Source organism: Sturnira hondurensis, unplaced genomic scaffold (assembly GCF_014824575.4).
Source record: "Sturnira hondurensis isolate 20B ecotype Veracruz unplaced genomic scaffold, ASM1482457v3 Scaffold0000780, whole genome shotgun sequence".
Taxonomy (NCBI): Eukaryota; Metazoa; Chordata; class Mammalia; order Chiroptera; family Phyllostomidae; genus Sturnira; species Sturnira hondurensis.
Window position 1 is genome coordinate 5706798 of NW_028073411.1, and position 14664 is coordinate 5721461.

At 39.1% G+C, this 14664-nt stretch overlaps 1 protein-coding gene across 5 annotated transcripts in view; it reads left to right on the plus strand.

Annotated features, from left to right (window-relative positions):
* Positions 1-14017, plus strand: part of PPARGC1A (PPARG coactivator 1 alpha) — a 111868-nt gene extending 97851 nt beyond the window's left edge. For all 5 annotated transcript variants that reach the window (XM_037044946.1, XM_037044937.1, XM_037044952.1 and 2 more), the window contains exons 11-13: positions 2980-3101; positions 3431-3582; positions 10137-14017. In XM_037044946.1, coding sequence (XP_036900841.1) covers positions 2980-3101; positions 3431-3582; positions 10137-10240 — 378 coding nt within the window. In that variant the 3' untranslated portion in view covers positions 10241-14017. The remainder of the gene's footprint in view (positions 1-2979; positions 3102-3430; positions 3583-10136) is intronic.
* Positions 14018-14664: the final 647 nt, after the last annotated feature.

Here is a 14664-nt window from a genome sequence, read left to right on the forward strand (position 1 = left end):
GGCTAGAGTCGGCTGCATAAATAGAATGGAATGTGACGTTATGATTCCGTTGCCCAAGTGTAAAGAATTGCCCCAGGATGAGCCTCACCATCCATTTATATTCATTGACCTCCTGAATGTTCTGGGTGCTCTGGAGCAACACAATTACAGCCTTCAAGTGAGACATACAATCTCCATGGAAGTGAACCAGGCAGCCTGCTCTGTTTGTTGTACGTCATCTGGTCCGTTCTTTAGACTCAGTAGCTGATGTCAGAGAAATTGTGTTTTACCAACAGTTGCTGGGAAGCCCTACCTCTGGTTCTCAGAGGTAATTTTTAAAAATGAGAGTCCTGCAAACTTGTAACTACTCCACAATTATTGCACTTAAACCTGTAGAAACAAATTGTGAAAACCTTTGTTAATTCTCTTAGTGAGCTACCTAGGCAAGTTTTTTCCTATGATAGACCACTAAACCTGGCTTTCTTTCTCCCTTATCTTAGGATACACTTAGGCATCTATGAGGTAATGAGTGGTATGAAGGAAGTGTTAAAAATAATTCATTGATTAGTGATTGATTGATTTTTCAACAAATATTTATTGAGACTTTATCTTTCAGGTATCCTTAGAACATGGTAGTCAATAGGACAGATATGGTCTGTGCTTTCATGGAACTTTCATTGTAGGGGGAGATGGACATTAAACAATTAGTGAACTATTAATTATTTAATTACAATTGGGCACAAAACTACAAAGGATAAATAGAATATTCTTTGAGAGCAACCAATAGGAATTGTGACCTCATTTCAAGTCTCTGAAAGGAAATAATTATGGAATTTGATGTAATTCTAGACAGTCTATGTATGTTGGTGCAGGGGAGGGAGAGGCACTGTAGGAAGGATGTTCCAAGTAGCAGGGGAACAGCTTGCTCAAAGGCCCTGGGAAAGGAAGGAACACCATATACACTAAGGTCGGATAGACGTTCAACGTGGCTGGAAAACAGAGTAAAGGAAAGAATGCAGTGTGTGGTGATAAAGCCCGTGATGATGACAGGTCCAGACCATGACAGGCTCAGTAGGTCCTGTTACTGATTTAGGGCTTGCCTTACAAGTCAGGAGAAGCCATAGGATGTGTTAGACAGTAAGTGGCATGGTCAGATACCTGTTCCTTTAACAAAGACCACTCTTGCCTGAGAAAGAATCGAGTCGAGGAGGAGAAGCACAGACACATGGCCCAAGTTATACTGGTCTGGAAGGAGATGCTGGCAGGTTGGTTTAGGGGGGATAGAATAAAGGAGCTGGACTAGAGAGAGATTTAGGGCACCAATCAACAGGGCGCAATGGGTGATAAGATGTGGGGGAAGGAACTCAGGTTTTTGTCTTGAATAACTGGCTAGATGATGTTCATTTCAATGATACAAGCACACTGGAGAAAGACCCGCTGGGGAGAGGGCAGAACTGGGGAGTTTCGTTTGGGAAATGTTGGTCTAGTTTGAGATGCCGGGGGAACAACTAACCTCAGATGCCAAATAGATGGTTATTTGAGTGTGAAGCTCAGAGGCACTTCCCTGATGAAAATAGGAAGAGGAAGGTTGCATAAAGGTAAAAGGAGGTGAAACATGAATGATTAGATAACCTAGGATAGTATCTGTTATGGAGTCTGTGAATTGTTCAGTCATATTTCACAAGTGCTTATTGAGTGCCCAGGCTGTGCCAGGTACTTTGCTAAATACTGGGCACCTGAAACGGAAGGCCATTCAGTAAATAACACATCTCTTTGCCTTAGGCCCAAATTACTTTTCACATTATCCAGGACAGGATACTCTCAGTACATCCAGAGAAAACTCTTAGGCAAGCGAAATTTATACCTTAGTCCTGTGCTTCCTGGGCTTTACTCCCATCTAACTTAAATCTCAGCATCCTGAAGTTCATTCCACTCTTGTTAATCTTTGATAGACATGTAGCCTAGTTGGTAAGCACTTTCTTTATATCAACTCCTTCCGTTCTTGCCTTTTCTCACTTTTGAGAGACATCGTCTCCTTTGTCCTGTCTTTTCAGAACAAGATTTATAGGATTGCTTCTTGTATTTTGAAGGTTGTAAATTGCTGATTATGATGATATCGATGCCACTGGTGAAACTTAGGCCACACCCTTCCAATCTGTTTCTAAAATAAGGTTCATTGACAAAGTGAAGTTTATAACATTCTTTTGTAGCTCTTAGTCTTTGGAGACCTGGGGCTTAAAATAGTCTATATTTTAAGACTGTGTTTTTCAAATTATTTGTTTTTGGACCATCTGCATCACAATCACTTGGATGCACTTGTTAAAAATGAAGATCGTTGAACCCTACCTTCCAAATATTTTTAGTACATCTGAGATAAATCCCAATAACTTGCATTTTTAATAAGCATCTCAGGTAATATTTACTTACATTAGAGTTCAAGAATCTCTCTTTTGAGCTACGTCAAAAGTTCTGCCTCAGATCATCAGGCCGTGTATCTTAAACTTGTACAGTGATTTACATCATTTATTTCTTAATAAAACTGGAGAAGGTATACATCTCCTTATTAGAATGCTGAGTTAATGAGATATTAAACAGCTTTCTAAGCCAGGCCAGTCACTTACCAATTTTGAGGGTTAATAATAAAATATTTAATAGGTATTTTGGGTCAGTTATTCCATGATAAGGTGATCACATTGCACACCTTTCTTTTCTAACATGTGAAAGCTCATGTGACTCGGGTACAGAGATGACAAAAAATGTAGACGTGAACAAGATGCCAAAGAGAGAGAGCATGTAAGGGCTGGAAGTGAAATCGAAATGAAAAGTAAAACTCGCTTCCAGTGTAGCCTTTCGTTGGGTTTCACTGTATGTTTTGCTTTAACCGGCGTGCTTTGTGGGGTCTTCCTACGCACGACTGTGCCTTTATGAATGTTCGTGGAGGTTCAACTTCTTTCCTGTCTCCAGAACTAGCAAGTCTCTCTTTCCTCTCCCCACCTCCAGGAAGAACGGCGTGTGATTTATGTTGGCAAAATCAGACCTGACACAACACGGACAGAACTGAGGGACCGTTTTGAAGTTTTTGGTGAAATTGAGGAGTGCACAGTACATCTGCGGGATGATGGGTGAGAATCTTCAAGATTATTTCTTGTTTAGAAGCTGACATATGTAAAAAATTATGGCCATAAGATTACTAGGATGGGGATGCTTTGACAGATGACATGTTGAGTTCAGAACCTTATTTATTTTCTTTCATCCCTATTTATTAATCTTTCTAGTTGAGATTTTCCGTCCCAGAAATAAGTATTTAGCTGCTTGACAGGACAATCACACTGATAAATGGATACAGTGGTTCAGACATTGGCACCAGTGAAGTCTCCTGCAGTAGAAAGGGTTCTAGTCATATATGCTAATGCCTCCTTGCTAGCTTTGAACTTCTCTTTGTCCATTGCAGAGACAGCTATGGTTTCATTACCTACCGTTATACCTGTGATGCTTTTGCTGCTCTTGAAAATGGATACACTTTGCGCAGGTCGAATGAAACTGACTTCGAGCTGTACTTTTGTGGACGCAAGCAATTTTTCAAGTCTAACTATGCAGACCTAGGTATGGATTTTATTGTATGTGGAATGAGGAATCCATAATGCAGAGCTCAAAATGGAAGTAAATGCAAACTGTAGGCACATTGGGTTGAACCATTATTTTACTAGAGGGAGTATTTGAATACAGAATTTATCTTATTATTTAATTTTTAATGCACAAGACTGTTTCTGAAGTAAGGGGTGTGGGTTTGGGCGGCAAAAGGCAAGAATAAATTTGCTGGAGTCTCTTCTCTGATACTGAAATTCTGCACTGTTTATGGATGTATATGTGGTACATTGTGTTTCGTGTGTGTCTATACTGGGTGCTTGTGTGGGGTGTAATGTGTGTCTGCGTGTGTTCATGCTGAGTGTGTTTGTCTATTTGTGTCATCTGCCGTTGCCTTCTGTTTCCAACCCCGAATCCTATTGCCCAGTATTGCCCTCGCTGTTTTACGGAACAGAATATGCAAAAGTTGTGTTCTTTTTCCTTAGCATATCACAAAGCCTTAGAAATGGTAATGTTTTCTGCAAATTGTACCTTAAGAGGAGAAAATAAAATTGTATATGCTAAATTGCACTATACTTTCTTTAAAATGAATAAGAATTTCTGTTACTATTTGAGTAGTTCTATGTGCTAACCACCATGCCAGGGGCTTTGTGAGCATTTCCTCGTTTAATCACCAGAACAATTATATAAGATAGATATTGTTGATATCCCCAATTTATAGGTAAGGAAACTGGAGCATATGTAAGTATTGAATTTTTTTTCCTGTTACAAGAGTTGTACAGACTCAAGGCATAAAAAATAAAGAAAATATTTTTTAAATATTAAGAAAAATAGGAAATCACCCATCAGCCTATCACCTAGAGTTGACACAATGCCCCAGTGTGTGATTTGCATTCCAGCATTTTGTCTCAGAATGTCTCATTTCTTATAGTTAAGGTCTTATATTCAAATATACACTTTAAATTCTACTTATCTGAATTAATATTATATAAGTTCACTTTCCACTTATTCACAGGCTTAAAAATAATTTATCAACACATTTTAATGGCTACACAGTATTCTGTTCAGCGAATAATGTCATATTTAATCATTTTAATTATAGCTAAACATTTGTTCAAGTTTTAAGTTTTTAATATAAATAATACCACAATGGACATCTTAATTTCCTTTCCAATTTTAATTTTGTTCCTTTGCGTGTGATTTCCTGTCTAATATGTGTAAGACTTTACATTTTTGGATGAAGGAAGGAAAGTGGCAAATGCCTCATGCATATGACATAATTATTTAAAATCAATTATACTACTAATCATAAAATTAACATATAAATCTATTCCTATGCTTTTTATTCTATTACATAAAAATTAGCATATTTCTGTCTGCACTTGCTTTGGCTTGGTATAAAGAAAGAAATGAATAGCAAATACAGGGATTTTTTTTTTCTTCCTTCCACCGGAGCAATGTCTCCCTGGAGTAATTGATATAGGTAGTGTGCATTGTTCAGGGGGAATATGCTATAATTCACTTCAAGAGCTAAATAGATAGGATGAAGCAGGGGAGAGTGAGCTTACTGTTAGAGAGATAGAGGTCCAGGGATGAAAATATAAACGGTGGCAAGTCATTTATTTGTTCAAATGTTGGCTGATAAAAGCAGTCAAGACAGATTGAAGTCTTGAGTTGATTTGACTTATTTTCTTCTGTGATGAAGGCCAGGGTGTTTCTAGTCTCTCAAAACATCTAGAGTTTAAAATAAGCTACCTAGAGGGGCCTTCAGATCACGATTCATCACTGGGAGAGGGAGGATTGAATGGTGTTTCCAAATTGAACTAGAGCCTCCCTGAAATATTTCTAAGAGGAATGCTTCCCCTCTCGTTATCTCACCGCCTTGCCAGCAGCAATGAAACTTTGCCGTTGCTCAGCTAGCTCTGTATTTTCTGAAAAGTGCGTTTGATGTGCATTGTAGTAGCATGGGTTTTTCCAATTCCCTCAAGCCCTACAATTGCATGAAGCGTGGTCGATCTGAGCGTAAGTGCGGTGTAGTTGAGGAGCCTACGGATTTTTGAAATCCTGCAGACCTGGGTTTGAAACTGGACTTGGCTTCTGACCTTAAGCAAGCAATTAAACTCCCTCTGCCCCTGCTTCTTTATTACGAGGAGAAATAGCTCGTCATGCTGTCATGGAGATTAGGTTAATGTTTGTGAGGCTGTTAACTGTGTCTGGCATAAAGCAGTTGCTCAATAAAGAGTAGCTATGATCATAATTAAACATGAAGGTGATGAGAAGTTAGAGGTGTGGAAAGTTATTTTAAAATGGCAGCATCAACATCAGTGTCCAGCTTTCGAAGTGAAGAGCATTCCTGTGCATCTTGTCTTTGTCTCCTGAAGAGTTCAACCCTAATGCATCAGGGCACAGCCACTGAATATAGTGAACAGAAGTGTATACTGGACAATTAGAGAGATGTGAGGGCAACTTTTCCTGCATATTCTCCCTGACTGCCAAGGATGAAAGTAAACAAGACAGAGATATGATGTGATCTGCTTGGGGAGGAGAGGTGACCAGTTTCTCAGGGGAAACAAAGGCCAGCAGCAGCCAGTTTCTCTGAGGGAAAAAAGGCCTTGAGCCCCTTCCTCCAGGGGCTTTTATTGGGTTGTAATACACAGGAATACAGGGCAGCAAGGATCAAAGAGTAGATAGTCTGAGTCAGAGTCTGTCAGGAACAGAGTTTTAGGGTTTCCTGCTCAAACCCTTAACATATGAATGAAAGCACTCTTAGCAGAGCAGGTTTCACAGGTTTATCAGGAAGTCTTTGTGATGCCAGATTTTTCCCCAGGACATGCTCTAGCGAGGCAAGGAGCTGCACCCCTCCCCATCAGATTTAAGGGGATTAGGGCCAGGAAACGCTTCTCCCAGAGAACATGGGGAATTGGGCTTTGTCAAAGCCGGGGGATGAGAGTCTATTGCTCTTTGTTGCAGCCCCCAAGTCCTTCCATGGTGGCCTCCCACGTGATTGAGTCCGGCTTAGGTTACCCCCCCGCCATGAGGGGTCTTACCCATCCTTGACTTCCGACCAAGCTTTGGGGGCAGGGAGAGGAAACTGAGGCAGTGTTTGCTACCAGAGACAAGCTTTGTCTCCTGCAGCTCGCATTCCAGACGTAGTCGCTCACTCATCCTTAAGCCACAGCAGGTAGAGAGTCACAATTCCTGAAACCAGGCAGAGCGGTCCAGGACAGAGGGACTGTGAGTCCAGTGTAAAGTGAAAATGGTGTGATGCAGACACGTTTCACCAAGAGAAAAGTGACCAATCAGCCTAGGTAGATTTCACCAATTTTTTTTCTGTTGTGTTTTTTTGTCCCCCCAAATTAAGTTAGTTTGCACATCCTATTTCAATACTATTGAGGACACTTTTGGCCACTACAACAACATTAGTGCAAAACAGAATGATTCTAATTATAATTTATGAGCCAGTTTTGAGAGACTCAGAATTTAAAGAGACAATCAAGGTTACTATGGTGATGCCAGGATTTAAGTCTAGTTTCTATGAATCTGTAATCTGTATGTCTTTCTATTTACTGTCTTATAGAAAAATGGATCATTCTGCAAGATCTCAGTGAAAAATGTTAGAAAGGAAGGATGAAAATTAAATTAGGACTATCTGACCAGAGAAAGATGGGCTAGTATGAATAATAAAATAATTTTAATCCAAATTAATTATGGTATAGAAGTTAAACATGTAAGAAAAAATGAAATAAAGATAATATTCATCACAAGTTTTTATTGACTCAAAGAAATATAATACATTATCAGCATCTTGAATATATGCATAATTTTTATTTTTTTAAAAGACTTTATTTGTTTTTAGAGAGAGCGGAAGCGGGGACAAAGAGAGGAAGAGAAACATCAGTGTGTGGTTGCCTCACATACACCCCCTACTGGGGACCTGGCCCACAACCCAGGCATATGCTCCAACTGGGAATCGAACTGGCAACCCTTTCATTTGCAGGCTGGCACTCAATCCACTGAGCCACACCGGCCAGGGCTATATACATAACTTTTCATAAAACCTTGCCATTAATTGGTAAATCATTCCCAGATCCCAACACAAATATTTTCAACCATCATTTTAGTAATATGCTGGTGGTTAAGATGAATATATTCACTTAACAAAAATTAATTTTAGTATCTACTCTGTGCCAACAGTTTTCTATGTGCCAGGAATACCGTTGTAATATGATTTGTTTCCATTTATACAATGTCGTTTGTAACAATTTATTTTAAAAAGAAATTAAAGTGGCTTTTAGATTATTCTTATTGAACTTTTAATTATATTTTACTTGAGTTGCAGTATCTTTCCTTCAGTATAGAAAAAGGGGGCAGAATAGCTGTTTTTGCTTTGAAAAGTACATGTGACCATAAGAGATTTGGGGGTACCTATGTGTGTTATAGTATGCTCATTAGTGGATATATCTGTAAATACCAGTTTTCATACTTCACAGTAAAAAACCTTGAGAACTACTGTTTTAAAACACTTTTAGTATTTGCTAATAAAAATACAGAAACACTGAAATTTTGGGCCTCATGCAGAATAATCCCAAGTTCAAATATTTTAGTCATTCTCAAAATTTCCTCCAAGGAAAGGTATGCACGTGTGTTTCTGATGGGTCTGTGCCAACCTCGATGTCATGCCGACTCCCAACATCAAGAGACTCTGCCCCCTTCCTCTATTTTATCCTACTCTGGGCAACTCTGATTTTAGGCTCATCTCTGGCAATGAGCAAGACTTTCTTTCTTTCTTTTTCTTCTCCTCCTCCTTCTTCCTCTTTTGTGTTTCTACAAAAAAAAAAAAAAAAAAGATATTGATTTGAGCAATGGCTGCCCTGAGGTTCTAGTGATACAAACAAACCATTAGGTTCTGAAGAGAAGGGTGGAGAATCATTATAACTTAAGAATTAACCATTTAAGATGTTAGTAGGAAAGATTGGCCGTTTTTGTCCTTGCTTTTATGTCTGGGGCTGACTTTAATCATTGTTGCTTTGTTGTTGTTCTTACCTGGAAAGTGTTGCCTGACAAAAATCCAGTAAAGACAAAGAATGGTGAGAATGAAAGAGAAAAAAAGGTGCCTTGAATTCTTTGTTTTGAAAACTAAGGTGGTTAAAGTAGATGGAAGCAAGGGGTTAAAAAAAACAGTCTGGGGCTGCAGAGCTTGAGGGGTTACGACCTTTTCAGCAAAACACCTTGTGAGGTCGATGGTCAGGCCTCCACATGATCTTACACTCTTCTGTCCTTTTGAGCATTTCATTTTTGGAACTTCGTCTGAAAATGGGAGTGTTCATATTTTAGTGTGATTGTTAATGTTTTCCAGAAAACTTTTTACCTTCAAAACAAGTGCTTTCAAAGACTGGGTGTATTCGTAAGAGGCTTTTTTTGTTATATTTCCAAGATATTCTTTCTCACTTGCAAGACTGGCAAGAATGTCTGACTTTTTTAGAGATGTCAATGAAGAAAATCAGAAACAATGAACAGGTTTTTACTTTACATCTAGCATTGCTGAAACACATCAATTTTGTTGAGGGTTCACTCTTTAAAGTAGCATGTGATACTTTGCACAAAAGTTGAGGGCTAGTTTAAGGATCCAAGGAAGACCATGGCTTTATGCACACCTGCATGTCTTCTGTCTCCTATGAATAAGTAAAGAGACTGAATTTACCCTCTCTGGACATGAAACATTTCCCTAAACCTTCTAATTTGGGGGAGTTTTTGCCACTATCACTGGGGTACCCACAGGTATGGAGTAAATGCCTGGATCATATATCTCTCTTGCCTCAAAGGAGAACAGCAGGATGGGGAGTGGGTGAAATTCTGATTCTCATTTTCCCACTCAAGTGGATTTTGTGCTCAATAAAATCAGTCCTGTTGAATGGGAAAATTAGTTCCAGCTTCTACTCTTGTCTCTCATTCTAAGTTGTTGAGGAACCTTGGGTAAGAAAAGCAAGGGCTTATTTTTAAAGTATATCAACTGGATAAGTCGTTATTGGATAGAAATTTTTAAAGCCTGTTCTGATTACCTTCCAGGTGTGTATAAGTCTGGAATGCATCAATAGTGAGGCTGTGAATGCTCACCATTCCTTACCACATATATACACACATACACACATATATATGTTTTATACACATATATGTATATGTATATCTATATCTGTCTATCTATGCCAACAGAAGTTGGCATGGTTTTTTTAAGATTTTATTTATTTATTTTTAGAGAGAGGGAAAAGGAAGGAGAAAGAGAGTTAGAGAAACATCATTGTGTGGTTGCTTCTCACATGGCCCCCACTGGGAACCTGGCCTGCAACCCAGGCATGTGCCCTGACTGGGAATCGAACTGACGACTCTTTGGTTTGCAGCCCGTGCTCAATCCACTGAGCTACACCAGCCAGGGCGAGAAGTTGGGCATGTTTTTGAAAGTATATTGATTCGATAAGTTGCTGTTAAATTGGAAATTGGGTCACCATGAATGAGAAGACTGAGTTAATAATGATTATCGGCAAGGGTGCATCTAACCAGGCTTGGGTTTCTTTCAGATTCCAACTCAGATGACTTTGACCCTGCTTCCACCAAGAGCAAGTATGACTCTCTGGATTTTGATAGTTTACTGAAAGAGGCTCAGAGAAGCTTGCGCAGGTAACATGTCCCCTGGCTGAGGACGACAGAGGGCCGGTGAATACCTCACGGGACAGCGCGTCCTTCCCTAACAGACTATTGCAAGTCGTACTTAGGAATTTCTCCTACTTTACACTCTGTACAAAAATAAAACAAAACAACAATACAACAACAACAACAACAACAACAATGGTTTACATGAACACAGCTGCTGAAGAGGCAAGAGACAGAATGGATATCCAGTAAGCACATGTTTATTCATGGGTGTCAGCTTTGCTTTCCCTGGAGTCTCTCGGTGATGGTGTGTGTGTGTGCGCATGTATGTGTGTTTGTGTGTGCACGCACATGCGTGCCTGGTTTGGGGGAAGTATGTATGTACAGGTGGGGACTAGGGGCTCCTGACCAGAGTGTGCCAGGGCAAACCACTTCAAATGGCAGCAGTTCCAAGAAGACACACGTAAAACCTAGGACTTCAAAATGTTCATATTCTATTCAAAAGGAAAAAAAATGAATAAATTCAAAAGGAAAGAAAACTAACCAACCAACCACAAACCATCCTAAAATGACAGCCGCTGATGTCTGGCCATCAGCCTCCGTACTCTTGTTTTTTTAAGAAAGTACGAAATCAACTTGAAGCAAGCATTCTCTCATAATGTAGTGATTATATGACAATCCCGAAGAAACCACAGGTTCCGTAGAACTAATATCCTTTCTCTCTCTCTCTCTCTCTCTTTTTTCTTTTTTCCTTTTGCCGTGGAATCTGGGTGGGAGAGGATACTGCGGGCACCGGAATGCTATACTTTCCTAACATTTTGAAGTTGCTGTCGTTCGTCCTTTATCCTGACACCCATGTAAATGTCCAAAATGTTGATCTTCCATTGCAAATTTCAAAAGCCTTGTCCATGGTCAAGCGTGCGGCTTGGTCAATGGTTCTTTCTGAGGAGTGAGCACGGTGTTACATTATGAATGAGAGTTGGGTAGAACTCTCTGGGATGTGTTCAGATAGTGTAATTGCTACATTCTCCAATGTAGTGAAGTATTTACAGATGTTAAATGGAGTATTTTTATTTTGTGTACATACTATAAAAGAATGTTCTTTTTTTGTTACAGCTATGCACTGTAAATGCAGCCTTCTTTTCAAAACTGCTAAATTTTTCTTAATCAAGAATATTCAAATGTAATTATGAGGTAAAACAATTATTGTACACTAACCTATTTAGAAGCTGAACTTACTGCTTATATATATTTGATTGTACAAAAAAAAAAGTGTGTGTGTCCGTTGAGTGCAGCAACAAAACGATGCTTTACGCACATCCATCCCTTCTTAGGTGAGCTTTGATCTAAGCATCTTGTCAAAAAATATCCTAGCCCCCTAAAGGTATTAACCACTTCCGCGATATTTTTCCACATTTTCCTGTTGCTTGTTTTTCTTTGAAGTTTTATACACTGGATTTGTTAGGGAAATGAAATTTTCTCATCTAAAATTTTTCTAGACGATATCATGATTTTATGTAAAGTCTCAATGGGTAACCATTAAGAAATGTTTTTATTTTCTCTATCAATAGTAGTTTTGAAACTAGAGGTCAAAAATCTTTTTAAAATGCTGTTTCGTTTTAATTTTGTGATTTTAATTTGATACAAAATGCTGAGGTAATAATTACAGTATGATTTTTACAATAATTAATGTGTGTCTGAAGACTATCTTTGAAGCCAGTATCTCTTTTCCCTTGGCAGAGTATGATGACGGTATTTATCTGTATTTTTTACAGTTATGCATCCTGTATGAATACTGATATCTCATTCCTTTGTTTACTAAAGAGACATATTTATCAGTTTCAGATAGCCTATTTATTATAAATTATGAGATGATGAAAATAATAAAGCCAGTGGAAATTTTCTACCTAGGGTGCATGGCAGTTGTCAGGGTGGAGTTTCCGTGTTTCATTTGGGTAACTCAGCTTCTGCAGAAGCAATGTTTCTGCTTGCACTAGCATGGCCTCTGGCGTGACCATGATCTTGTTCTTGATGACATTGCTTCTGCTAAATTCAATAAAAAAAACTTCCGAAAAACCTCCATTTTGAGCATCAGGATTTCATCTGAGTGTGGAGCCCCCGGAACGGAAAAAAAAAATGTTTGGAGTGTTTATTCACATTTCTAAATTGAGATCCGGTCACGGTTTGGCTGACGTGACTTTTCTGGAAGACATGATAGTCCTACTTCGTAATCCTTCTTCTCCCTCCTCTCGCCCAACACGGTCTCATACGATGGATCTCACCCCCAGGCCAATGCAGCTCGCTTTAACAGCTGCATTCATTGATCACCAGCATATTGTGTTCCGAGTGAATCCACTGTCTGTCCTGTCAGATGCTTGCTTGATTTTTGGGCTTCTTCTTTCTAAGTAGATAGAAAGCAATAAAAATACTATGAAGCAAACTTGTTCACAGGTTCTGCGTTACAGGAGTAACACATCTTCAATCCGCCTAATTCTTGTTGTTCTGTAGGTTAAATGCAGGTATTTTAACTCTGTGTGAACGCCAAACTAAAGTTTACAGTCTTTCTTTCTGAATTTTGAGTATCTTCTGTTGTAGAGTAATAATGATAAAAGAGACTATTAAGAGCAATAAATTATTTTTAAGAAATCAATATTTAGTAAATCATATTATGTGTTCAAGGACCAGATGTGTTCTCTATTTTGCCTTTAAATTTTTGTGATCCAATTTTGAATATCTTCTCCTTTTTGCCCTGGATTGTCGACATGAGTAAAAATACTTGGTTTCTTTTCTTACTTATCAAAAGACAGCACTACAGATTTCATGTTGAGAATTAATTTATTCCCCCTCTGGCCTGACAAATATTGTTACCATAAAGATCATTTTTCCCCCCATGGACTTCCAATTGCATCTAAAATTAGTGCAAAGAGAGAATCACTAAACCATCTGAATAGAGCTTTTATATCTTATGCAGACACTGTGGGTAGCCCATCAAAATGTAAACTGTATTCCTTTTATTTTTATTTTCTAAATTTTTTGGAGAGAATATTTCAAATGAACACATGCACCCCATCATGACGGGAAGCAAATTTCAGCATAGATCTCTGGGGTTTTTAGATGACCGCGGGCCATTGCCTTCATGCTGTGGTAAGTACCACATCTACAATTTTGGTAACCGAACTGGTGCTTTAGAAATGTGGGGTTTTTTTTTTTAAAGAAATGTAGCAGAATAATTCTTCCAGTGCAACAAAATCAATTTTTGCTAAACGACTCCAAGAGAGCAACGGCTGGGCTGTCACCGTTCAAAACGGCAGAGAGGGAACTCTGCGCTACCGGGGTGTGATGGTTGGGTCAGTGGGAAAAAGGAAACCTTTTCATGCCTTTAGATGTGAGCTTACAGTAGGTAATGATTATGTGTCCTTTTCTGATGGCTGTAACGAGAACTTCAATCACTGTAGTCTAAGACCTGATCTATAGATGACCTAGAATAGCCATGTAATATAATGTGATGATTCTAAATTTGTACCTATGTGACAGACATTTTCAATAATGTGAACTGCTGATTTGATGGAGCTACTTTAAGATTTGTAGGTGAAAGTGTAATACTGTTGGTTGAACTATGCTGAAGAGGGAAAGTGAGCGATGAGTTGAGCCCTTACCGGGCTTTCCCCACCCCCACCCCCACCTGCCAATTCTACATGTATTGTTGTGGTTTTATTCATTGTATGAAAATTCCTGTGATTTTTTTTAAAATGTGCAGTACACATCAGCCTCACTGAGCTAATAAAGGGAAACGAATGTTTCAAATCTACTTCTGCTTTTTCTTATTTATCGTAACCAAACTCCTGACATGTTTCTCAGGTCAGTACACATTGTTCGCTCATTATAATTCTCTTCACCCCTGGGTCTCCCTCCCTTTTCCCTACTTTTCCATATTCATGGGTGCATTTCAGCTTCAGGATGACATGTGCCTTCTATACTTTACGCTGTCTCTTTGCTAACGGCAAAGGAAGAAGTGGTGATCTTTGTAGAGACTTTAGCCCATAGACAAGCTCTGTTTTTCTGTGTATCCGTGGAAAGTTTTTAAGTACAAGCCATCACGTCTAGTGACTAACCCACTAAACATTTAGCTTAGGAAACTGTTCTACTGTAGATGGAATGAATACTGTTTAAAGACTTGTAGGGGAAGGAAGTCCCTATAAAATGTAAGTCATCATTAGATTAAATACAGGACATACTGACAGCTGCCAACACAGTATGCTTCAGCATGTCCCCTGTGCCATGTAGGTGGTTGCTGGTCCTAATGACAGAGATGACAGAGAATGCACTGGTAACATTCTGGCATCCCTGTGGTCATCCCCACTCCCAGCAACTTGTACAACAAGACCCAACAGAGGCATAGTATTGGGAAAGGGCGGCTAAATATATCCCAGTCCCTGCCCCCCATTTCCTACAGAA